Here is a 27,509-nt window from a genome sequence, read left to right as displayed (position 1 = left end):
GCGCTGTACTTTTCTTTGTTCTTTGTTTGTATAAAAAGCAAGAGGGTATCCATGGAAAGGGTTGACCCACTGAAGGACAGGGGAGGGAATCTATGTGTGGAGCCAGAGGAAATGGGTGAGGTACTAAATGAATACTTTGCATCAGTATTCACCAAAGAGAAGGAATTGGTGGATGTTGAGTCCGGAGAAGGGTGTGTAGATGAAGAGTCACATTGAGAGCCAAAAAAAAGAGGTGTTGCGCGTCTTGAAAAATATTACGGTTGATAAGTTCCCGGGACCTGATGGGATCTACCCCAGAAAACTGAAGGAGGCAAGAGAAAAAATTGCTGAGGTCTTCACAGAAATCTTTGGATCCTCAGTCTTCAGGTGATGTCCCGGAGGACTGGAGAGTAGTCAATGTTGTTCCTTTGTTTTTTTTAAAGTATTTTTATTAAGGTTTTGTAGAATTTTTCATAATAAAACAGTAGTAACCATAATAACAAAACAAACTAGAGTGAACATTAACGTAGTGCAAAAAGAGAATATACAATAACAATTAAATAGACATCACCCCACGCGACCCAGTCTTACCACACCATCCCAATGAAGCAGTCACCCCCCCCCCCAAACGGATTGCTGCTGCTGCTGACATTTTAATTTTTCCCGAGAAAGTCGACGAACGGCTGCCACCTCCGCGAGAACCCTAGTATAGACCCTCTCATGGCAAACTTTATTTTCTCGAGGCTGAGAAACCCAGCCATGTCAGTATCCCCAGTCTCTACACTCGGGGGCTTCGAATCCCTCCACATTAATAAAATCCATCTCCGGGCTACTAGGGAGGCAAAGACCAAGATGTCAGCCTCTTTCGCCCCCTGAACTCCCGGGTCTTCTGACACTCCAAAGATCGCTAACTCTGGACTCTGAAACACCCGTGTATTAAGCACCTTGGACATTGCCCTCACGAGCCCTTGCCAGAACTCTGAGCTCCAGGCATGCCCAAAACATGTGGACATGGTTTGCAGGGCTGCCCTTGCACCTCATACAACTGTCTTCTACCCCAAAAAACTTGCTCATTCTCGCTGCCGTCATGTGTGCCCGGTGGATCACCTTAAATTGAATTAGACTGAGCCTGGCACATGATGAGGAGGAATTAACCCTGCCCAGGACCTCTGCCCACAGACACGCTTCCAACTCCTCACCTAGCTCCTCTCCCACATGCCCTTGAGCTCCTCCACCAGGGTTTCCTCCGCCTCCTGTAGTTCCTGGTAGATATCCGACACCAACCCCTCCCCCACCCAGGTGCTGGAGACCACCCTGTCCTGTATCCTCAGTGGCGGTAGCGTCGGAAAGGCCACTACCTGTTTTTTCAGGCAGGCTCGTACTTGCAGATTCTCATAGAATTTAGGCGTTTCCTGGCGGCAGATTAAATTTGTCCTCTAGTGCCTTCAAACTGGGAAAGCTTCCGTCTATGAACAGATCTCCCATCCTTTTGATGCCTGCCCTCTGCCAGGTTGTCCCTTTGTTTAAGAAGGGTAGCAAGGATAATCCAGAGAACTATAGACCGGTGTGCCTTACGTCAGTGATAGGGAAATTACTGGAGCGAATTCTTCAAGACAGGATCTACTCCCATTTGGAAGCAAGTGGACATATTGGCGAGAGGCAGCACAGTTTTGTGAAAGGGAGGTCGTGTCTCACTAACTTGATATAATTTTTCGAAAAGGTCGCAAAGGCGATTGATGCAGGTAGGGCAGTGGATGTTGTCTATATGGACTTCAGTAAGGCCTTTGACAAGGCCCCACATGGCAGACTGGTACAAACGGTGAAGTCTCACGGGATCAGGGGTGAGCTGGCAAGATGGATACAGAACTGGCTAGGTCATAGAAGGCAGAGAGTAGCAATGGAAAGGTGCTTTTCTGGTTGGAGGGCTGTGAGTAGTGGTGTTCCGCAGGGATCAGTGCTGAGACCTTTGTTGTTCGTAGTATATATAAATGATCTGGAGGAAAATGTGGTCTGATTCGTAAGTTTGCAGACGACACAAAGGTTGGTGGAATTGCAGATAGCGATGAGGACTGTCCGAGGATACAGCAGGATTTAGATCGTTTGCAGACTTGGGCAGATAGATGGCAGATGGAGTTTAATCCGGACAAATGTATGGTAATGCATTTTGGAAGGTCTAATACAGGTAGGGAATATACAGTGAATGATGGAACCCTCAAGAGTATTGACAGTCCGAGAGATCTAGGTGTACAGGTCCACAGGTCACTGAAAGGGGCAACACGGGTGGAGAAGATAGTCAAGAAGGCATACGGCATGCTTGCCTTAATTGGCATTGAGTATAAAAATTGGCAAGTCATGTTGTAGCTGTGTAGAATCTTAGTTAGGCCACACTTGGAGTATAGTGTTCAATTCTGGTCGCCACACTACCAGAAGGATGTGGAGCCTAAGAGAGGGTGCAGAAGAGATTTACCAGGATGGTGCCTGGTATGGAGGGCATTAGCTATGAGGAGAGGTTGAATAAACTTGGTTTGTTCCCACTGGAACGAAGGAAGTTGAGGGGCAATCTGATACAGGGGCATAGACAGAGTGGATAGTCAGAGGCTTTTTCCCAGGGTAGCGGGGTCAATTACTAGAGGGCATAGGTTAAGGTGCGAGGAGCAAGGTTTAGAGGAGATGGTTTACACCGAGGGTAGTGGGTGCCTGGAACTCGCTGCCGGAGGAGGTGGTGGAAGCAGAGACGCTAGTGACGTTTAAGGGGCATCTTGACAAATACATGAATAGGATGGGAATAGAGGGATACGGACCCCGGAAGTGTAGAAGATTTTAGTTTAGATCAGTGCTTCTCAAAGTGTGGTACGGTACGCGAGCCATCGTCTGCCGGTACTTGGAGTGTTTCCAGAAAAGAAAAAGACAGTAATCCTGGATTGGCTTGTCTCGCTCAGCGGTCCCAGGCACATTGGAAAAAAAAACTGCCGGTCCCCCACATCAGATAGTTTGAGATGCACTGGTTTAGATGATCAGCATGGTCGGCGCAGGTTTGGAGGGCTTGAGGGCCTGTTCCTGCACTGTACTTTTCTTTGTTCTTTGCTTTTAACATGCTTTACCTGCAGGTATGCACCATGTAGCCATGTGTTCATGACTTTCTCCTCTTTTCTCCCAAGCACTCGCTTGTCTTTTCAGTGTTTCTTTTTGTAGAAATGGAAGCGCTGGGCATAATAACCAACTACGTTTGTGCCTTTCTGACTTTTTCTGCATTCATATTTGGAGAATTATTCATGCTGCTCTCTACTAGTTTTGAGAGTTTGCTGCGTTATTTGTAAAAATGGAAAATCTCTAATAAAAAATATTTTTTTAATAATGAAAATAGGGAGAGAGAAAGCAGGAAACTGTAGGCAGTTAGTCCAACATTAGTCCTTGGGGAAAATGCTGGAAGCCGTTATTAAGGATGTAGTAGCAAGACATTTAGGAAATCAAAATACAATCAAGCAGAGTCAGCATGATTTTATCAAAGAGAAATCATGTTTGGAACATACATGATAATTCTTTGAGAATGTAATTCTTTGAGAATTGTCATGCGAGTACCTTTAAGAAATGTACCTTTAAGAAATGGGTGTTTATCAGTGATGTCAGAGATTGGGTGGAGCTGGACTGTCTGTCAGCTTTTTACTTTCTGTTTAGTTGTTTGCTGCAGAGTGCGTTTTTAGTGTTGGAGCTGAAGCCAGGCAAAGCAGGTCTACTGTTGATCTCTCTGCCATGAAAAGACTATCTCTTGATTATTTGGTGAATTCAGAATTATAAATGTTCTCAGTAGTGAATGTAAACCTAATGTGCTTCTGTTAAAAGGTGTTTCTTCAGTCTTCTGGATGCTAAAAGGACAGCTTACAGATTACTTAGTATTGTATTCTTTGGGGGTTGTATTTAAATTAATGGTTGCTAAGATGTTCACTGTTTGTTTTAAAAAGGTTAACTTGAATTCATAGAATAGACATTGTCTTGCTTAAAAAAATACTTTTCCATTTCTGCTGTACCACACCTGTAGAGTAGACCGTGTTCTCCCCATACCACAATCTATTAAAAGTTGTGGGTCAGGTGAACTCCATGACACACTTTGGGGTTCCCGAAACCCTGGCCCATAACAGAATGTAACAAATGGAATTGATAAAGGGGAATCAGCACATGTAGTGTCTTTGGATTTACAAAAGACATTCGATAAGGTGTCATCTGGAAGTCTTGCAACACAAGATAAAAGCAGTGTTGGACCAAATGTATTAGCAAGGGTAGTGGATTAGACAATTAACTGGAAACCCAGTCAGGATAAATGAGTAATTTTCAGATTGGCAAATTATAACTCATAGAATGACGCATGGATCAGTGCTGGGACCATAACTACTTGCAATCTCCATTAATAACTTGGATGAAGGGACAGACTGTATTTTAGCCAACTTTGCTATTGATGCAAAGATAAATAGGAAAGCAGGTTGTGAGGAGGGCACATAATATACAAAGGGATATAAATAGGTTGAATTAATGGACAAACATTTGGCGGATGAAGGATAATGAGGAAAAAAGGTAAAGTTTACCATTTCGGTGGCAAGACTAGAAAGGTAGAATATTATTTAAATTGAGAGAATGTTGTGGTACTGAGGTATATGGGTGATCTTGTACATCGTTAAAAAGTAAGCATGCAGATATAGTAAGTAATAAGGAAGACAAATGTAAATGGGCATTTATTGCAAGGGGAATGGAGTATAGAAGTAGTGAAGTGTTGTTACAACCACACAAGGTATAGGTGAGACTAAACTTGGAATATGCATACACTTTTGGTTGCCTTATTTGAGGAGTGATATGCTACAATGTACATGTCTTTTTTTATAATGCTATAAAGGCACCAATCATGCACCAGGAATTGGGTGAACATGTGCATTAATTTATTGAGACCAGGTGCATGAGAACATAAATGCATGGATCGAAAGCTTGAAGACATCAGAGCTGTGCTAGGTTCTGCTCACAGCCCATAGTGAAACTGAAATTGAGTCACATGACACTTCCCTTCTTGTGGAGATGCCGGCGTTGGACTGGGGTGAGCACAGTAAGAAGTCTTGCAACACCAGGTTTGTTTCAGATCACGAGCTTTCGGAGCATTGCTTCTTCCTCGGGTGAATGAAGAGGTATGTTCCAGAAACGTATATATAGACAAAGACATACTCGTGCGACTCAGCCAACGTTGTCTACCTCATACGCTGCAGGAAAGGATGTCCCGAAGCATGGTGCATTGGTGAGACCATGCAGACGCTGCGACAACGGATGAACGGACATTGTGCAACAATCGCCAGGCAGGAATGTTCCCTTCCAGTCGGGGAACACTTCAGCAGTCAAGGGCATTCAGCCTCTGATCTCTGGGTAAGCGTTCTCCAAGGCGGCCTTCAGGACACGCGACAGCGCAAAATCGCCGAGCAGAAACTTATAGCCAAGTTCCGCACACATGAGTAGGGCCTCAACTGGGACCCCTTGGATTAATGTCGCATTACATTCATCCCCACTATCTGGCCTGGGCATGCAAAATCCTGCCAACTGTCCTGGTTTGAGACAATTCACACCTCTTTAACCTGGGGTTACCCCTATCTCTGGATCTGTAAAGACAGTTTTAAATTACCTGCAAATGCTCGCATTCAAAGCATTGTCTTGCATCTTTGACTTTGTCTATATGTTTCTGGAACATACCTCTTCATTCGCCTGAGGAAGGAGCAATGCTCCGAAAGCTCGTGATTTGAAACAAACCTGTTGGACTTCCCTTCTTGTGATGGCATGCTGTTGTCCCTCAAAGGCATATTACAAAATCTCCCTTTTTCTAGATGCTTCCAAAGGGAGTATAACTATTTACAGTATATGTTCCTGTTTAGTTACCATCTATGAATTAATCTGTGCCAAAAGTGTAGAGATAATCTGTTAGTAACTCAGAGCTTTTAAGGATAACCTTGTCTGGAGATTTCTTTAATTGCTCATAGTCTTTGTGTGATCTGTGGGTTTGTCATTATTGGATGTTGTTTCTGGTTGCATTTGGGATTCTGTCCTCGATACAATAGGACCGTACGTTGGCTGAAGAGCTGAAATGGATCAGATTTGTCCTCCGATACACCTGACCATTGTGCCTTTGTGTGAAATGACTTCATAGGATCTTGGTTCGGAACAAATCCTTGTCATTTTGGCTGATTGTCACCTACCCTCTGTGAGATCCTGGCAGCAATCTTGCTGTCACAACTGTAAACTTGGTACGTGTATTTAAATCATGGCCATCTTTATCTGCAGTTTTACAAGTTGCTATGTAGTTTCTGAGTAGAACGGGTAAGAATAGGTAATTTTTTATGCTCAGCTCTGCCGGTGATGAAATAGTTGCACACGGTGTTACTTTCAGATGTAACGTTGCAATATGTAGGTCGGTCTTGTAGTCTGTCTACATTTGAGAATTGGGGGTTTCATCATACAAATCATTTGTTCAGCTAGGCCTTTGGATTTAGGGTAATGAGAAGGAGTGTGATCGATATTCAACTTCTTACACATATCCTGAAACGGATTTCCAATGAATTGCGGATTATTATCTGCAATGATCTTTCTTGGCACACCAAATAAACTGACAATAGCACAAGTGTCCGTGACAGTTGTGCAATTGTAAAATAATGGTTTACTTGGCAAAGTAGCCATGGAAATGAAAGAGGTAGGGTGCAATTTTGGACTGAGAATCGGTAGAAACGTCACGTGAAATGAGTGGTTCTTTCTGCTGACTTCACATATGCTCCTGCCATGTATCGCATTTCTTGACGATGACTTCAATGTCTTGTTCACTGCCTCTCTTGCAGGTCTTCTCATCCAATCTATACCCATGTATGAGTGATTACGTTGTTGAAAAATATGCGGTCCCAAAGATTCTGGTTTGATGACCTGCCTGCTTTTAAAAATGACTCCCCAGGAGATGCCTAGCCCATCCAAGTCAGGCCAAAATGGTCTTCCGTGTTCGTGAATTAAATCTGGCCATCCTTTGATGGTTTGCCAAATTGCCCCTTCGTGTCCAAGGATGGGCAGGCTAGGTTATGGTGTTCCGGGGATAGGGTGGGGAGAATGGGGGAGTGACCATGGATAGAGTACTCATTCGAAGGGTTGGTGCAGCCTCGATAGGCCAAATGGCTCCTTTAGCACAGTCAATATTCCATGATTCTATGATATGATGCTAAAGCTACAATCAGATTAATCATCTTATTGAATGGCGAAGCAGACTTGAAGGACCAAATGGTCTATTCCTCTTATTACTTATGTTCTTATGGAATACACTCAAGTATTTTGAGAATTGCAATTATGTCTTTGTCTTTCGTGTTCTTATCTCCCCACCAAAGATTTAAGCTGGGAGAGGTTATGGAAATATGATTCATGCACTTCCGGTGGCGACCATGGAGTGAGTGGTCGCACATTTGGTGGCTCCCGCTCGTAGCTGTTTTTTAAGATCTTTTCCCCGGTTAACATGTGGTTGTGAGGTGGAATAAAGGTGCAGGAGAGTGAGGGGATGAGATTGACCCTCTGATGTAAGGTGATGAAGGCCAGAACCTGTCGAAAAAGAGGGGAATGAGTTGGTTGAAGCTGCTCCGGTGCCTGCGACGCATGTGGAGATGGCGGAGGGGCAGGAAACGACACTGCCGGCTCAGTGGTCGACGGATCAGCTGGTGATCTTATTAAACCGCGAGTTCACCCAGCAACGGAAGGAGAGTCTGGAGGACGTAGCCCGGCTGGCGGATTCGATCAGGGCGGTGGGCGACTGCATGGAAATTAAGCTGGCAGCCCAGGATCAGGCGATCCAGATTGAGGAGGTGGCAGGGGAACATGAGGAGCAGTTTGCCTCGTTGGCAGTGTAGATGGGGCTGATGCGCGTGATCAGCAGAGGCGGCTTCAGGATAAGGTTGAAGACCGAGAGAACCAGTCACGCAGGCAGAATATAAGGATCGTAGGCCTGCCGGAGGGGAGTGAAGGAGCCGATGCTGGCACATATGTGGGGAGGATGCTGGAGAAGCTGTTCGGAGCGGGTGCATTTGCACGGCCGTTGGAGGTGGATCGAGCGCACAGAGTGCTGATGAGCTAGCCCCAGGGGAACGATGGTGGTGTGGTTGCACCAGTTCCTGGATAAGGAGCGAATTATGAGGTGGGCCAGGCAGACGAGGCGCTGCACCTGGGAGGGAAGTGAAATCTGAGTGTACCAAGACCTGGGTACAGAGTTGGCCAAGAGGAGAACGAGCTTCAAGGTCAAGGCAGCCTTCTACAAGAAGGGTGAAGTTCGGGCTACTGTACCTAGCACATCTGTGGCTGACCTATGAGGCCGGGAATTGTACTTTGGCTCAGCGGAGGAGGCGATAGAATGTGTCCGAGACAATGAACTAGCAGGAGAAGGTGGGCATTGAACTTTGCTGGAGATGCTGTGCTGTTGCTGTTAACTTATGTTTGGGGCCATTTCTTGTTTGTCTTCAGGTTTGTTCTTTGTCCTTTGTTAAGGGATGGAGGGTTGGTTTCTTTGTTTGGGCTTGGGGAGGGTTTGTTTTTGGTTGTTTGCACTAATGTTTGAGCAGGGGGACGGGTATCAGTGGGGTACCAGGCTAGCTCGGCGGGATAGTTGATGGAAGCGCATGGGGGGGTGAGTGGAAGGGCAATGGGGGGATGGGAGCAGGGGTTGTTGCTGGGGAATCGTGGGGGGGGGGGGGGGGGGGGAGTATTGCTGACAGGAGATGGGTCTTTAAGTGTAAGGGAAGGAGGATCGATGATGGTGGGCACCCGAGGGCAGGCCTGGGGAGGAATGGGACATGATGATAATAATCGCTTATTGTCATTAGCAGGCTTCAATGAAGTTACTGAGAAAACTTGGGCCGGAGGCTGGCCCAAGAGGAACTATGGTTGATAGGCAAGGAATGTGCGCAGATTGAATGGGCCAGTCAAGAGGGTCTGTGCGTTCGCACACTTAAAGCGATTGAAGGCGGATGTGGCCATGCTACAACAAACTGAAGATGGGGGACCAGATTAGGCTGAGAAAGGGGTAGGTTGGGCAATTATATAATTTGCGGTTAGATTTTAAAACGTAGGGGGTGGCGATTTTGGTCAAGGAGCGGGTGGCATTCAAGGTGGGAAATATAGTGGCGGCTATGGGGGGAGGTACATTATGGTAAGCGGGAAGTTGGAGGGGATTCTGATGGTGTTAGTCAACATCTGTGCCCTGAACTAGGACAATGTTAATTTATGAGGCGGGTGCTGGGGAACATTACGGGCCTGGACTCTCATCGGCTGATTATGGGGCAGGGGGGACTTTAATATGGTCCTGGATCTGAGATTGGACCGATTGAACTCGAGGTCAGGGAGGGCGTCAACTACAGCTAAGGAGCTTTGGGGGTTCATGGAGCACTTGGGGAGGGGGGGTAGAACGATGGAGATTTGGGAGGCTAAGGGCGAAAGAATTTTCATTTTACTCCCATGTGCATAAGGTGTACCCCCAAATAGATTTTTTTGTGGTAGCCAAGACGTTGTTGGCAGACTTGATAGATGTCGAGTATTTGGCAATAGTGGTGATGGATCATGCTCTGCACTGGGTGGATTTACGAGTGAACAAGGGGGGTCCAGCGCCCACAATGGAAACTGGACGTGGGACTGTTAGCAGAGGAGGAGGTGGGTGAGGAAGGAGAGGAGGAGGTGTGTGAGAGGGTGAGGAAGGAGAGGAGGTGGTGTGCGAGAGGGTGAGGAAGGAGAGAAGGAGGTGTGAGAGGGTGAGGAAGGAGAGGAGGAGGTGTGAGAGGGTGAGGAAGGAGAGGAGGAGGTGGGTGAGGAAGGAGAGGAGGGGGGTGAGGAAGGAGAGGAGGAGGTGGGTGAGGAAGGAGAGGAGGGGGGTGAGGAAGGAGAGGAGGAGGTGTGTGAGAGGGTGAGGAAGGAGAGGAGGTGTGTGAGAGGGTGAGGAAGGAGAGGAGGAGGTGTGAGAGGGTGAGGAAGGAGAGGAGGTGTGTGAGAGGGTGAGGAAGGAGAGGAGGAGGTGTGTGAGAGGGTGAGGAAGGAGAGGAGGTGTGTGAGAGGGTGAGGAAGGAGAGGAGGAGGTGTGAGAGGGTGAGGAAGGCGAGGAGGAGGTGTGTGAGAGGGTAAGGAAGTCCATCCGGGGGTATTTTGAGATTAATGAAACCGGGGTGTTTCGTCAGGTACTGTTTGGGAGGCACTGAAAGCAGTGGTCAGGGGAGAGTTAATTTCGAGCAAGCGAGCATGGCTGTGAGTTGTCCAGCCTTGGCTCCTGCACAAAGTTCCAGGCCCACCCACTACCACTATCAGCACCTCCTGCACAAAGTTCCAGGCCCACCACTATCAGCCCGTGCGAATGGTCCCACATACCTTCCTCACGAACCCTACAGGGTCATGCACACTTGCCAACACCAGCCATCCCTCCTCCAATGCCCATGTTACTATCTCATATCTACCCCCCCTGGTCTGCCACCACCTTCTCCAGCTGGAACCTCGCTCTTACCGACCAACACCACTATCCCCTGTGCCCTGCTGTCAAACCCTGAATGAAACACACTTGGCTTACCCAGCCCTTCCTGCGCCTCACCTGATCTTTCACCCTCAAATGAGTCCTGTAGCACAGCCACAACTGCCCCCTCCCATTGTTATCAGCGAACCCCTTCCAAAATCCCCCCATCCACTTCCTCTCTCAAACACCTAAGCCCTTCGCAGCCTCACCATATTCCAATGCCCGCAGCTCCCCCCCGCCCTCCCTCCGTTCACCTGCTGACTTAAGGTTGCTAGTACGGGAGTCCCAGGAAAAACAAAAAGAAAATACATACCCACCTGAAACAAACATATCCAGTGCAAACATACAGACCCCAGAAAAACAGTTGCTACACAAAATAAAGACAGAACCCTCCTCTCAACCCCTCCCCCACCCCCACCCATCTCTCTTGCCTTACCCAAAACAACAACTCTACCCTATTTAACCCATATAACAGCATGAAGTAAAAACTAGAATTATATATACACTCTTCCAAGACCAATCCTCCGTACCATTCCTTCTGCCTTCACAAATGCCTCTGCCGCCTCCACCGTCTGGCAGTAAAATTCTCTGGTTATAGGTCACCCTCAACTTCTCTGGGTACACTACGCCGAACCACACACCGCTGTTATACAGAGCAGACTTCACTTGGCCGAAGTTCTTGTCAAAATCAATTTCATTCCTGCATTGGGCAGCTCCCAACCTATCTTCCCCACTTCCTGCACATTTTCCATTATTCCATTAATAAAGCGACTTTGAAATGTTCACATTGTTCAAAGTGCGATAAAAGTATAATTTCTTGCAGCAGATTTTGTTTCACTAATTTATTTAGAAAGAACTAAGCTGCTCCACCCAGTGGAGATTTATTCATCCAATGACTTAAGCAAAAAATTGAAGTCTTCGTGCAACAGGAAATTAAGTTAAAACTATTTGCAAATTAAATCTTAATTTCTTTTTTTGTATTGCTCCTTCTCTGAACAGTAAAATATTTCTATTTTTATTTTTTAACAGGATGAAGTGTCCTCTGCCAGGAGCCAACAAACGGTTTCTTATCAATACCCTTAAGAATGCTATACCATCTCAAAGACAAACATATGACCGTCGACAAAGAGAAGAGGATGAGGATTTAGATCTAAAAGAAAAGGAACACCGGAAAAAGAATCACAAAAACAGCTTTCAACCCTATAAACAAGGATCAAAAAGTAGGGTGAAAGCTAACCGGTCTCCTTCTCCACGGAAAAATGACTCAAAGAGAACTACTAAAAAATATAAAGGCACAAATGATTATTGAAAATCTTTTGCATCAACAGAGCACCAACAGTGATTAAACTATAAAAACAAGCTCAAGTTAGAACAGAGAATAATTTCTTGCTTTAATGAATTTCAGACATTGATCTAGAACAGGAACAACTGACAAATATCTTCTTCACGGGCAGTTTTCTAGCACACCAACCAGATTAACCAGATAACATTTCATGCAAACATTACACTTGTGACTATAATATAGTGTCATATGAAGAACTGTTAAGTGAATACAGTATTTGATGTACAAATCATAGTGTTCAGTTGATCCTCTACTTTCAATAGTGGAAAATAGAAGCAGGAAATGTAAAAATGAATGCAGAAGTATTCTGTATATAAAGAAAATTCTTAACATACTACAAAAATGGTGCAGTGGTCATTCAGAAAACAGAATTATTTTTGTAGTATCATTATGGAGTTTGTATATATACTTTGCAACTTTTTTGTTGTTTTAAAAAACTTTAAGTAGAAGAAACTTCCTGGTGTACATCCTGGTCGGGTTTTATGATATGCTAACCGGCCCACTATTTGTATCCCATTCATTTTAACGAACAGGGAAATTATGAGCTGGTTAGAGCAGAAGTGGAAAATCCTAGCCATTGACTACTTTTCAATTACTGGTAATGGGTTGTACTTTGCTGCAAAACTCTGTATGAACATAACTTTTGCCAGACTGGTAAGGTTCAGCGTATTGGTTCTGTTTACACTAAAACTGCATTACATATTTATCAATAAATCATTTCTTCATATAGTGTCATGTATCTTTTCACACAAACATGTAGTTGAAGATGTACAGTCTTCAGAGTGTCTCTGCCCCTGTGGAATTTGCTGCTGAAGTTGAAGGAACATAACATGATTTTATTAGGTCAAGCATAGCATAAGCAACTACATTTTTAAAAAGTGCTTTTGTGTCCATGTAACTATCAAACATTTGTCTTGGGGAAAATTAACCAGCATGTTTTTAATGAATTGGTTCTTTGCATCTGTTCGTATCATCTAGAATTAATATCATCCACATGTGTAGAATCAATGGCACAGACCTACTTTTATATTTAAGAAGGTGGAGGAGGAGGATCCTGTTCGAGTACATGTAAAAAAACAAAGCATAGAACTTAGAATGATGTCCTGTGGAGGGATTTTGAGGAGCTAGGTTCTAAATTAATAACTAGAACCCTGATTACTACTTGAGCCATGTATAAATGAGTATAAGGTTAAGCAGATCAATTAGTCAAATGCATGGCAGATTTATGGTGATTTTGATGTGCTGAGAAGTCGCACAGCAGGTTGTTCTCCTCCCACGAACATGAAAAATAGGCTCTTTTCACTCGAAAAAGCCCGCTGACACCAAAAATAAAATCCTCTCACTGCTACCAACAACACGACGCAAGGAAAATGCCAGCTAGCAGCCATTCCAGAGGACGTGTGGAAACCAGGAGTTGAAAAAGCCTGGACAAGCAAACGACCGAGCCGCGCAAAGCCCGGGTATCGCCAGAGCAGATGGGGCGTCCCGCCACATGAGAAGCTCACCCACACCAGGGGATGGGTGGAGGATTTTTCCTTCAAGAGAATTGAGAAAGCATAGGGAAGGTAAAAATCAGACATCCAAGCTGCAGCCAAGGGTGCGGTGGCTGAAGCTCTGGCGACCATGCAGGTGTACCCTAGGTGTACAAGGCAGAGAGCTGACTGGACGCGCAGGAGAAAATGATCAAGGAGCTGGAAAAAGCTGCAACAGAGCAGGGATTGGATTGTCGCCCTGGAGAAGGAAGTGGCAAGGCTGGTTGCGGCATGGGAATTTGAACGGAAAAATCGAAGACCAGGAGAACTAGTTGAGGTCAGAACATTTGGATTGTGGGCCTGCCAGAGGGGATTGAAGTTACGAACCCCACAGACTGTGTCCCAAATGCTGGGCAACCTGGTGGAAGGAATAGCTTCCCCAACCCACCAAAAATCGAGAGAGCACACCGGTCGCTTCGCCCAAAGCCGGGGAACAGCCACGGGCGAAAATCGCCAAAATGCACCCATACAAGGGCTGGGAATGATTCCTGTGCTGGCCAAGACAAACCAAATTCTGTAACTGGTAAGGTGACCGGATTCCCATTTATTAAGACATTGGAGCAGACCTGGCCAAGCACCAGGTGGAATTTAATAAAGCCACGGCTGTGCTGTAGAAAAAAGTAGTAAAGTTTGGGATGCTGTACCCAGCCAAGCTCTGGGTCACGTTCCAAGGCAGGAAGCACTTCGTCACGGCTCCTACGGACACTGACAAGTTAGTCTTGCAGAACGGATTAGAGAAGTGGCAGCAGGGCCACGATGAAAAGACACTTATTGTTTACTTTCTAATGTTTGAATTGCCAACTGTGAATCAACATGCTGACCACTTTACGAGGGCTTGCACTGCCTCATTCTGGGGATAAGGGAGAAAAAAGAGGAAGATAGGAACAAGGGCAGCAGAGCTTAGAAGAAGTTGAGGGGAATGGCGGAGAAGAAGCTCAGGGAACGGGTGATGGGAGGATGTTCAATTAGTGGGGTAGCTAGCACCGGGAACCGTGCAGGAAAGAGAGAGGCCGCACATCACCCGCAAGGGAGAAGGCGCCTGACTAGGGAGGCGGGGCTAGGGGAAGAAACAGGGAAGGGAGGGGCCTGGAATACAGAGGCCCACCCACATGGCGTACTCACAGTTGACAGCCTTGTTGGGTGCCCCCTGGACAAAGGGATACCCCGGAGTGCAGGGACCCAACCTCATGGCGAGAACGGCGACTGCTTCCATCTTGGATGGCCTCCTAACAAAGAGAAACTCGGGAATGCAAGTACACGTCCACAAGGTAAATACGGTTGATCCTGCAGGAGCGGGGGAGACAAAAAAAAAATCAGGATAGTCATCTGGAACATCGGGGTACTTAACAGCCCAGTGAAAGGATCCGGAGTCTTCGCCCACATGAAAAGTATGAAAGCCAGCATTGTCTTCCTCCAAGAAACTCACGTGAGAGAAGGACTGACTGCAGGTAAGAAAAGGCTGGGTGGGACAGACCTACCATTCTTACAACGGGACGCGGGCCAATGGGATAGTCATACTGTTAAACAAAAGGATGGTCTTTGCAGTGACCAGGGTAGTTATGGACCATGGGGAAGGTACGTCATGGTCAGCGGTGTCCTAGACGGGGCACCGGCAGTCCTGGTGAACGTGTGCACTCCCAACTGGGACGCCACTGAATTTATAAAGAAGACCATGATGGAAATCCCAGACATAGACACCCACCGACTAATCATGGGGGGAAACATCAACTGTGTACATGACCCACGGAGAGACAGGGCAAATCCCAAAATGGGAAATACCTCCCAACATGGCAAAATAACTCAGTACATTCATGGAGTAGATGGGGCAGTGGACTCATGGCGCTTTACTCACCCAGGGGAGGAGTATTCTGCTCTTACTAGCATCGATTTCCCCACTACAAAGATGTTCATCCTTGAGTATACATTGTGTACTTGGGAGAAGGAGTTCTCCCAAGCACCAAGTACACCACGTATTCTCAAGAATCAACTTCTTTGTAGTGGGGAAATTGTGATCATAATCTCCGACCAAGCTCCACTTTATATGGATGTGCCCAATGCCCCCATGGAGGTTGGATACGGCCCTCCAGGCCGATAAGGCTTTCTGCAAGAAAATATCACAGGCCATGAGTGAGTATGTTACTAATAACCAGAATGGGGTGGTCTCGCCTCCCACGGTCTGGGAGGCATTGAAGGCTGTGATCACACGAAATTATCACTTGCAAAGCAGGTGGGAGGGGGTGGCCAGGCAACAGCTAGTTAACTCCATACTGGAAGTAGACCATCGAAACGCCAAGGCCTCGACTGTAGAGCACATGGCGGAGAGGAAAAATCTAGATGGACTTTGACCTCTCCACAAGGAAAGCAGTGCACCACTCCACCAGGCACTGGGACTCAGTACGAACACAGAGACAAAGTCAGCCGCCCGCTGGCTCACCAGCTGAGAAAGCAGGCAGCCACGTGGGAAATAGCCCAGATTAGGGAGAGCAATGGCAATTTAGTAGTGCAGCCGGAAAAGGCAACAAGGCATTCAAGACCTAACGGGGGCTGTACACCTCCAAGGTCCCAGTTGGTTGAGGATGAGCTTGCCAGTCGTAGGGGAGGATTGGAGATGGGGCTTGGAAGCACCGCTGGAACTGGGAGAAGTCAGTCATGGAGAGTATTAACTCCATGCAGGCGCCAGGACCAGACGGTTTCCTGGTGGACTTTACAAAAGATTTGCAACAGCACTGGCCCCGCACCTGCAGGAGATGTTCACAGACTTGCTGGTGAGGGGCAGCCTGCCGTCTATACTCGCACAAGCTTCCATCTCGCTGATATCGAAAAATAGACAAAGACCCAACAGAATGTAGTTCCTACAGATCCATCTCGCTGCTATACGCAGACGGGAAAATACTGGCCAAGATCTTGGCAAGAGGCTGGAAGACTGCGTACCAGAGGTGGCAGCAGAAGACCAGACAGGCTTTGTCAAAGGTAGACAGCTAACACCGAACAGCAGAACGTAATCATGACTCCATCTGGGGAGAGATTGCATGAGGTGACTGTCTCCCTTGACGCAGAAAAGGCCTTCGACAGAGTCGAATGGAAGTACCTCCTTGAGGTACTGGAGTGGTTCGGGCTTTGAACAGGGTTCACCACCTGGGTGTAACTCTTGTGCAAAGCTCCCACAGCAAGTGTACGGACAAAAACCAGGTCTAAGTAGTTGCAGCTGCACAGAGGCACGGCACAAGGTAGGAATGCCCATTGTCCCTGCTGCTGTTTGCTCGGCCGATCGAACGACTTGCGATCACACTTGGGGCGGCAAAGAACTGGAAGGGGATCTGGAGAGGAGGCAAAGAACTGGAAGGGGATCCGGACAGGAGACAGAGAGCACAGAGTCTTGCTCTGTACGGATGACCTGTTCATCTACATCTCAGACTGTGAAGCAGCATGGAGCTCTTGAAAGAGTTTGGAGCTTTCTCGGTTACACACTTAACCTGAGCAAAAGTGAGATCTTCCTGGTGAACCCACAAGGGGGAGGGGCAGAGCTAGAGGAGTTGCCATTTAAACAGGCCCGACACAAATTCCGCTACCTGGGGATCCAAATCGCTCATGACTGGACAGGGATCCAGTTTGATGGAAGAATTGAAAAAGGACCTGCAGAAATGGAACACGTTCCACTCTCCCTGGCAGGGAAAGTGCAGACGATCAAGATGAACGTACTGCCCAGCTTCCTCTTCCTGTTTAGGTCCATCCCGATCTACATCCCTGAGGCCTTTTTCAACACATTTGTGAGGGGAGGGAAGAATCCAAGGATCCCAAAGAGAGTCCTGCAGAGAACAAGATCCATGGGGGACCTAGCCCTCCCAAACCTGCAATACTACCACTGGGCGGCAAACACGGAGAGGGTAAAGGGGGGATAAAGGAGCCAGAAGCCGCATGGGTGATTATGGAGGAGGTGTCCTGCAGAGGGACCTCCCTCTGGGCCCTAGCTACTGCGGCACTCCTAACCCAAAGAATAAATATTCAACGAGCCCAATGGTGGTAGCAACACTCCGGTCGTGGAACCAACTGCGACAGCACTTCGGGCTGACCAAAATGTCCGACAAGACCCCCATCTGCAACAACCACAGATTCATGCCAGCGACAATAGAACATAGAACGATACAGCGCAGTACAGGCCCTTCGGCCCACGATGTTGCACCGACATGGGAAGTCAAAAACTAAAGGCCATCTAACCTACACTATGCCATTATCATCCATATGCTTATCCAATAAACTTTTAATTGCCCTCAATGTTGGCGAGTGCACTACTGTTGCAGCTAGGGCATTCCACGGCCTCACCACTCTTTGCGTAAAAAACCTACCTCTGACCTCTGTCCTATATCTATTACCCCTCAATTTAAGGCTATGTCCCCTCGTGCTAGTCACCTCCATCCGCGGGAGAAGGCTCTTACTGTCCATCCTATCTAACTCTCTGATCATTTTGTATGCCTCTATTAAGTCACCTCTTAACCTTCTTCTCTCTAACGAAAAGAACCTCAAGTCCATCAGCCTTTCCTCATAAGATTTTCCCTCCATACCAGGCAACATCCTGGTAAATCTCCTCTGCACCCGCTCCAAAGCTTCCACATCCTTCCTATAATGAGGCGACCAGAACTGTACGCAATACTCCAAATGCGGCCGTACCAGAGTTTTGTACAGCTGCAACATGACCTCATGGCTCCGAAACTCAATCCCTCTACCAATAAAGGCCAACACACCATAGGCCTTCTTCACAACCTTATCAACCTGGGTGGCAACTTTCAGGGATCTATGTACATGGACACCGAGATCCCTCTGCTCATCCACACTACCAAGAATTGTACCATTAGCCAAATATTCCGCATTCCTGTTATTCTTTCCAAAGTGAATCACCTCACACTTCTCCACATTAAACTCCATTTGCCACCTCTCAGCCCAGCTCTGCAGCTTATCTATGTCCCTCTGTAACCTGCAACATCCTTCCGCACTGTCTACAACTCCACCGACTTTAGTGTCATCTGCAAATTTACTCACCCATCCTTCTGCGCCCTCCTCTAGGTCATTTATAAAAATGACAAACAGCAACGGTCCCAGAACAGATCCTTGTGGTACGCCACTCGTAACTGAACTCCATTCTGAGCATTTCCCATCAACCACCACTCTCTGTCTTCTTTCAACTAGCCAATTTCTGATCCACATCTCTAAATCACCCTCAATCCCCAGCCTCCGTATTTTCTGCAATAGCCGACCGTGGGGAACCTTATCAAACGCTTTACTGAAATCCATATACACCACGTCAACTGCTCTACCCTCGTCTACCTCTTCAGTCACCTTCTCAAAGAACTCAATAAGGTTTGTGAGGCATGACCTACCCTTCACAAAACCATGCTGACTATCCCTAATCATATTATTCCTATCTAGATGATTATAAATTGTATCTTTTATAATCCTCTCCAAGACTTTACCCACAACAGACGTGAGGCTCACCGGCCTATAGTTACCGGGGTTATCTCTACTCCCCTTCTTGAACAAAGGGACCACATTTGCTATCCTCCAGTCCTCTGGCACTATTCCTGTAGCCAATGATGACATAAAAATCAAAGCCAAAGGCTCAGCAATCTCTTCCCTGGCTTCCCAGAGAATCCTAGGATAAATCCCATCAGGCCCCGGGGACTTATCTATTTTCACCTTGTCCAGAATAGCCAACACTTCTTCCCTACGCACCAAGCCTGGGTCTCAGCATTCTCCTCCACAACATTATCTTTTTCCTGAGTGAATACTGACGAAAAGTATTCATTTAGTATCTCGCTTATCTCCTCAGCCTCCACACACAACTTCCCACCACTGTCTTTGACTGGCCCTACTCTTACCCTAGTCATTCTTTTATTCCTGACATACCTATAGAAAGCTTTTGGGTTTTCCTTGATCCTACCTGCCAAAGACTTCTCATGTCCCCTCCTTGCCCGTCTTAGCTCTCTCTTTAGATCCTTCCTCACTTCCCTGTAACTATCAAGCGCCCCAACTGAAACTTCACGCCTCATCTTCACATAGGCCTCCTTCTTCCTCTTAACAAGAGATTCCACTTCTTTGGTAAACCACGGTTCCCTCGCTCGACCCCTTCCTCCCTGCCTGACTGGTACGTACTGATCAAGAACACGCAATAGCTGTTCCTTGAACAAGCTCCACATATCCAGTGTGCCCAACCCTTGCAGCCTACTTCTCCAACCTACACATCCTAAGTCATGTCTAATGGCATCATAATTGCCCTTCCCCCAGCTATAACTCTTGCCCTGCGGGGTATACTTATCCCTTTCCATCACTAATGTAAAGGTCACCGAATTGTGGTCACTTGTCTCCAAAGTGCTCACCTACCTCCAGATCTAACACCTGGCCTAGTTCATTACCCAAAACCAAATCCAATGTGACCTCACCTCTTGTTGGCCTGTCAACATATTGTGTCAGGAAACCCTCCTGCACACATTGTACAAAGAACGACCCATCTAATGTACTCAAACTATATCTTTTCCAGTCAATATTTGGAAAGTTAAAGTCTCCCATAACAACTACCCTGTTACTTTCGCTCTTTTCCAGAATCATCTTCGCCATCCTTTCCTCTACATCCCTAGAACTATTAGGTGGCCTATAGAAAACTCCCAGCAGGGTGACCTCTCCTTTCCTGTTTCTAACCTCAGCCCATACTACCTCGGAAGAAGAGTCCCCATCTTGCATCCTTTCTACCACCGTAATACTGTCCTTGACTAGCAGCGCCACACCTCCCCCTCTTTTGCCCCCTTCTCTGACCTTACTAAAACCCCGGAACCTGCAACAACCATTCCTGCCCCTGCTCTATCCATGTCTCTGAAATGGCCACAACATCGAAGTCCCAGGTACCAACCCATGCTGCCAGTTCCCCTACCTTATTTTGTATACTCCTGGCATTGAAGTAGACACACTTCAAACCACCTACCCGAACACGGGCACCCTCCTGCGAAGTCAAATCTGTGCTCCTGACCTCTATACTCTCAATCTCCCGTACCCCAAAACTACAATCCAGGTTCCCATGCCCCTGCTGATTTAGTTTAAACCCCCCCAAAGAGCACTAACAAATCTCCCCCCATCTTCAAAAGGTGGAGACAAGACTGGGGGACACTGACAGTTAGGGACTTGTACATCGACAACCGACTGACAACGCTCGAGGAACTGACAGAAAAATTCCAGCTGGGGGGGGTGAACTAATATACTTGCAGATCAGAAACTGCCTACACAGAGAATGAAGACATACCCATGACTGCCACAACAGTCACTATTAGAGGACCTACTGGACACGGACATCCTAGAGAAAGGGAACTGTGGGGACATGTATGGGCGACTACTAAGGAGGCCTAACACCCAACTGGACGAGACGTGATAGAAATGGGAGGAAGACTTGCCGTTTAATGGGGTGGGGACTCTGGAGCGAAGCACTGCACAGGGTCAACTCCACCTCCACATGCGCATGGCTAAACCAAATCCAGCTAAAAGTGGTACACAGAGCCCACTTAACCAGAACCCAAATGAGCAGGTTCTTCCCGGAGGTGGAGGACAAATGCGAACGCTGCTAAGGAGGCCTGGCCAACCATGCCCACATGTTCTGGTCTTGCCCCAGACATGTTGGGTCTTGGACAGCCATCTTTGTGACAATGTCCAAGGTGGAGGGATGAGGTTGGAGACATGCCCCCAAGAGTGGCAGTCTTCGGGGTGTCAGAATAGAATAACCAGATCTATTAATGGGGAGGATGGCCGACGGCCTTGCCTTTGCCTCCCTAATCACCCGCCAGAGAAACCTGCTTAGCTGGCGGTCAGCAGCACCACCTAAAGCTGCCGACTGGCCGTCCATCCTATCGGAATTTCTCCAAATGGAGAAAATTTTATTTGCCACTCGATGGTCGGAGGAGGAGGAGTAGGACTTCCACAAAACGTGGACGCCAGTTACTCGGTTGTTCCAAGACTTGTCTGTCGGTAACAGCCAAGAAGCCAAAGAATAGGAGAGGGCAGTCACGAAACAACAGAGAGGAGGGGGGGGGGGGGGGACATGGAACCCAACCATGCCCAACAAAAAAACATGAGACACAACATCACACCAACGTAACGAGCAGGGTACAAGAGCGGAGGAGGGAAGAAGGCACAATAAACGGGGGGGGGGGGGGGGGGGGGGAAGAGAAGGGGAGGGGGAACAGGGGAAACACAGAATTGAATAACTAACGGAGAATGAAGAACAATAAATCGTAACCACCACTGTAAATAATGTAAGAAGGATGATGTAAATTACAGAAACAGACCTATGTGTAAATATTTTTCTTTATCCTCTGTCTCCTAATGTTTGTCCACGCTTATCCTTATTTTGTATACCACAAAAATATCAATGAAAACACTTTTTTTTAATAAAGTTAAATGCTCGGCTCAAATCACATAGAAGGATGGGGTTTCTGGTCGTGGGGCAATGGCACAACTACTGGGGAAAGAGGGAATAGTTCTGTTGGGACTTAAACTGGGCTGGGATTTATGTTCTGGAGAATTGAATAATGAGCGCTGCGGACATGACTTTATTCTAAAAATAAAGTTGGGAGGGTGGAAAGAAGTCTGAATGGGGAAATTAAGAAATCAAAAGAGAAAAAGGGACACCCAGACAGCTTCCATCATCCTTGCCACATTTGCTCAGCCACTGCTTCATGCTTCTCTGCTAATCCTCCCTTGGTTGTCGTCCACTCAACTTGCATTGCCACCTCCTGTTTCGTGCATAGCTAGCATTTACAGATACTCCCCATGGAGGACAATGGAGCAGCAACTCACCATTAATCAAGGAAGAGGTTTACTTCGCCACTTATCTGCAGTTGTGGAACTGAACGTTCTAATTTCTTGATGACAGAAAACTTAATTTTGCAGAGGAGATTAATTCTAGCCAAGTATCCTTTTAATGAGCATGCATGACATACTAATGCATGCAAAAGGTCTTCCCGACATTGGGAGCTCGACCTGCCTTTAACCCTCTTTTAAAATCCCAAGAACAGAATTTCTAAAGTTCATCAAGAACTGATTTTTGGTCTCACATCAAATTGAAGTTCTCGTGCCCACCAAGCTTCCTGCAGATATTCTCCTCTAAAAGATGCAGTTTCACACCTTCGCGGATCCATGAAGCGATGGGTTTCCAGACTGGGTTACCTAAGTGGTACAGTGTGGTAACTATTAACTAGATTTGACCTATAGTTATTTAAATAGGACTGTGCGAATTCAAGACCCTGACCCTCCCGTTGCTTGCCATTTTAACACAAGACCCTGCTCCCATGCCTCCATGTCTGTCCTTGGCCTGCTGCAATGTTCCAGTGAAGCTCAACACAAACTGGAGGAACAACATCTCATCTTCCGGTTGGACAAACCACAGCCTTCCGGTCTCCACAACGAATTCAACAACTTCAGATGATTAGCTCTACCCCACCTCGACCCATTTATTTTCATCTCATTTCATTTTAACTGTCTTTTACCATTTCTTTCTCTCTTGTCTTTCTTTATATATTAACCCCCTCCCCCTCATCTTATCCACCTTTCCTTACCCCTTCTCCTATTTACTTCCCCTTCCCCTCCCCCATATCTACATCTGTCACAGTTTGCCCTCTGATAGTATCTCTGCTGTTTGGCCTTTCACACCTTTTGTTCACTGAGGACTGCCATTAGCACTCTTCCCCTGCGGTGTCTGTGGCTATTAGAACCCCGTTCCCCGAGTTTCTGTGGCTATGACTCCTCTTTCATTCTCCACAGTATAAATATTTCCCACTTTCTCTGTCTTATAGCTTTGACAACGGGTCATCTGGACTCGAAAAGTTAGCTCTTTTCTCTCCCTACAGATGCTGCTAGGCTTGCTGAGATTTTTCAGCATTTTCTCTTTTGTTACTTAAATTGGATGTTTCTTGGCAAATGGGGTGCCTCGAGTGAGTTCAGGGAATGTGGGTATATTTTGAGAACAAGAGGTCAACAGAGATAAAATGGTTCGGAGTGTATATTCGTCTTTTGTCATGTGTGTTTTTTTTTACTTTAATAAATATTCTTTATTAATTGTTTACACAATGACTTGTCTGGTTCCTCACTGGGTTGTACATAATTCCTCACAAATACATCACTAAGAACCATTGTTTCTAGTTATCCTTCAAGGTTTCGGATTTTCTTACAGATAACATCAGCGGAGTTCTTTACAGAATTCGGGGATCTTGACAGGGATTTTAAAAGACATAATTCATTTTGAATGTAGGGGTTTTGTGAATTTTTAAATGTATCGAGAGTGAGGAAAGATGGAACCAAGTGGGAAAGTGTTATTTAAAATAAGGAGACTGCAAAGATGGCTCTTGCTCTAGCCCAGGCTTATTTGGAAGTAGAGTAAGAAGCCCAACTGGTTTATTTGGAATCACTAGTTTTCGGAGCATAGCTCCTTCATCAGGTGAGTGATCATATTTGGAAGTAGACAATATAACCGTCGTAAATTTGAAAAGTGTATCTAAAGCTAAATTGATGGAATTAGCAGATAATTTGGATTATTTATAAGGGCTAAGAAAGCTAAATAATTGAAAGCATAACAACCCATTTAAAATACCAGTGGTGATAGACAAACCCAGTGCTTCAAGAAGTGGGGAAATTGAATTAGCTAAAATTCAATTACAAAGAGAAATAGAAATGAAGAAATTAGAAATGCAAGAAAGAGACAAAGAGGAAGCTTTCCAAAGGGAATGAGAAGAAAGAGAAAGGTTTGGAAATTCAGCTTGCAATGGCAGAAAGAGAAAAAATAAAGAGAGAACACACCAAGTTAAAATGCAGCAACTTGTTCTTTGTTCACCCCCCTGCCACATTAGTTTAAACCCACCTGAACCATACGAGCAAACCCCCCAGCCAGGATATTGGCACCCCTCCAGTTCAGGTGTAACCCGTCCTTGTACAGGCCCCACGTTCCCAGGAAGACCTCTCACTGCTGCCTTTTAAATGAAAATAAATGAGACTTTTTGGCATCCTCTGGCCAGAAGTGGAAGCAGACAGCAAGTCACTTGGCACACTTGACGTCAAGTGCCCTCCAGGTATGTCGGTGCTTTTGGCGCCAAATATGAAGCAGTGTTGCTTCCATTTTCCAACTACTGGCAGGCAAGGCAAGTGGACTGTGAAGATGAATGGTTTTCTTTCACGTAAGAGATGGCCAGGCACTCAAATAGGTAGTTTACCTATTGGACAGTACTTCACAACAGAATCTGCTGGAGAGAACTGCTCAGGATAGTCCAGGCAGGACAGAGCAGTGCTAGAGCGGTAGCGTCAGCACGGTAGCATCGTGGTTAGCACTATGGCTTCACAGCGTCAGGGTCCCAGGTTCGATTCCCGCTTGGATCGCTGTCTGTGCAGAGTGCATATTCTCCCCGTGTCTGCGTGGGTTTTCTTCGGGTTCTCCGGTTTCCTCCCACAAGACCCGAAACACATGCTATTAGGTAATTTGGACATTCTGAATTCTCCTTCTGTGTACCCGAACAGGCGCCAGAATGTGGCGACTAGGGGCTTTTCACAGTAACTTCATTGCAATGTTAATGTAAGCCTACATGTGACAATAAAGATTATTTTATTTTATTTTAGTGTTAGCTCTGCACAGAGCTCCAGGGCCTCTGGTTAACAGCCTAACGTTTTTTAAAACGCATTTTATTCAAACTTGTATCAAAGTAGGTTACAGCAAATAAACACCCCGGGAAACATTCTTCCCAACAATCAACTATACAGTTTGGCCAGATTTTTCTCCTTTTTCACCACCCCCTGCGACGAACAGCTCCTCAAACACGGTCACAAACATCCCCCACCTTTTCTCAAACTCCCCTGCTGAGTCCCTTAACTCATACTTTATCTTCTCTAACTGCAGGAAGTCATACAGGTCACCCAACCATGCTGCTACCCCCGACCGCCACGGCAGCAAAATTTGTCGCTGTGCAATCAGAGAGGCGAAACCCAAGACATCGGTCTTCCTCCTCTCCATGAGCTCCGGCTTCTCTGAAACCCCAAATATCGACACCAAAGGGTCCGGGTCCACTCCCCCCTCCACTATCCTGGCTAAGATCACGAACACTCCCACCCAGAATCTTCCCAATTTTCCACAACCCCAAAACGTGCACATGATTCTCTGGCCCCCACCCACACCTCTCACACTCATTTGCTACCCCCTGAAAGAACCCACTCATTCTCGCCTGTGACATATGCACCCTGTGCACCACCTAAAACTGTATCAGGCTCATTCTTACACAAGAGGAGGTCCTGTTTACCCTTTGCAGTGCCTCACTCCTTACTCCCCAATTGATCTCCATTCCCAACTCCGCTTCCCATTTCTCCTTGATCTTCACCACCCACTCGCCTCCCTGCTCCCCAGCCACTATATCCCTAATTCTTCCCTCCCCTTCCACATCCGGAAGCAGCAGTCGCTCCAGCAGGGTGTATCCCGGCAATCTGGGGAACCCCTTCCAGACCTTTCGTGCAAAGTCCCTAACCTGTAGATACCTGAACTCACTACCCCTCAGCAGCTCTACCCTCTCCAGACTGGTGAACCCTCCCTCCAAATACAAATCCCTCACCTTGACCAGCCCCACTTCTCTCCACCTCCCGTCCTATCCATTTACACTATCCATCCCCCCCGGCTCAAACCCATGATTCTCGCACAACAGCATTAGCACCGACATCCCTTCCCCCCCTAAAATGCCTCCTCAGCTGATTCCATATCCTAACCGTGGACTGCACCACTGGTCTCCCTGAATACCTACTCGGAGCCATTGGCAATGCTGCCGTCACCATAGCAAGCCCCCTTACAAGATTCCTCCACCATCCTAACCCACTCTACCCCTTCTCCTTCCCACCACCGCCGCACCATGTCCACATTGGCCACCCAATAATAATGAAGCAAGTTTCGCAATGCCAACCCCCCCTGCTGCCTCTGTAGCAGGGTCCTCCCCACCCTCGGCACCTTCCCTGCCCATACAAAGCCAGAGAAGATTGTGTCCACTTTCTGAAAAAGGCCTTTGGTATAAAGATCAGGAGAGCCTGAAAGATAAAGAAGAACCTCGGCAGAATATTCATTTTCACCACTTGGACCCTCCCCGCCAACGTTAAGTGCAGTGTATCCTCCCTCTTAAGATCCTCCCTGGCCTCCTCCACCAGCTTCGTTAAGATCCACTTATGGAGCCCCGTCCATTCCCTCGCTACCTGAATCCCCAAGTATTTAAACCTATCCCTCGCTACTGTAAATGGCATCCCCCTAAATTAGCCCGCTGTGCCAGCTCATTCACCGGGAATACCTCTCTTTTCCCTACATTCAGCTTGTACCCCGAGAACCCTCCAAACCTCCCGAACAGGCCCATTATCCTTTCCATACTCTCCAACGAATCCGAAACATACAGCAAGAGGTCTTCATCATAGAGCGACACCCAATGCTCCCTCTGTCCCCTCATTATCCCCTGCCACTCTGACGACCCCCTGAGAGCCATTGCCAATTGCTTTGTGGCCAGCGCAAACAGCAGCGGCGACAGCGGGCATCCTTGCCTCATACCCCTGTGTAAGTCAAAGCTTCGTGAGCTCATATCATTCGTCCTCACCCTCGCTCTTGGCGCCACATACAGCAACCGCACCCATGCCACAAATCTGCCCAAACCCAAACTTTCCCAAAACTTCGAACAGGTACCACCACTCTACCTGATCAAATGCTTTCTCCGCGTCCATGGTCACCACCACCTCCGGTACCAAAGCTCTCGACGGATTCATCACCACATTCAACAGCCGTTTATATTAATCGCGAGCTGCCTGCCCTTCACGAAGCCTGTTTGATCTTCTGCAACCACCCCCCGGGATACAATCCTCCATCCTCCCCGCCAACAATTTAGCTAAAACTTTCACATCCGTGTTCAATAGTGATATGGGTCTATACGACCCACATTCCACCGGATCCTTCCCGTTTTGAGGATTAGTGTGATTACTGCCTGCTTCATCATCTCCGGCAACTCCCCCTTCTCCAGTGCTTCTTCAAACGCCCCCAACAAATGCGGTGCCATGTCCGCCGCAAATTCCTTATAAAATTCTGCCAGGTACCCATCCGGCC

General features: G+C 46.9%; 1 protein-coding gene across 4 annotated transcripts in view; it reads left to right on the top strand.

Annotated features, from left to right (window-relative positions):
* si:ch211-140b10.6 (protein POLR1D-like) overlaps nucleotides 1-12,578 on the top strand; it is a 68,123-nt gene extending 55,545 nt beyond the window's left edge. For all 4 annotated transcript variants that reach the window (XM_038818021.1, XM_038818020.1, XM_038818019.1 and 1 more), the window contains one exon: nucleotides 11,537-12,578. In XM_038818021.1, coding sequence (XP_038673949.1) covers nucleotides 11,537-11,816 — 280 coding nt within the window. In that variant the 3' untranslated portion in view covers nucleotides 11,817-12,578. The remainder of the gene's footprint in view (nucleotides 1-11,536) is intronic.
* The last annotated feature ends 14,931 nt before the right edge of the window (nucleotides 12,579-27,509 follow it).

The sequence above is a fragment of the Scyliorhinus canicula genome, chromosome 14, assembly GCF_902713615.1.
Source record: "Scyliorhinus canicula chromosome 14, sScyCan1.1, whole genome shotgun sequence".
Lineage (NCBI taxonomy): Eukaryota > Metazoa > Chordata > Chondrichthyes > Carcharhiniformes > Scyliorhinidae > Scyliorhinus > Scyliorhinus canicula.
Note: the sequence above shows the minus strand (reverse complement) of the source record. Positions and strands in the feature narration are given on the sequence as shown.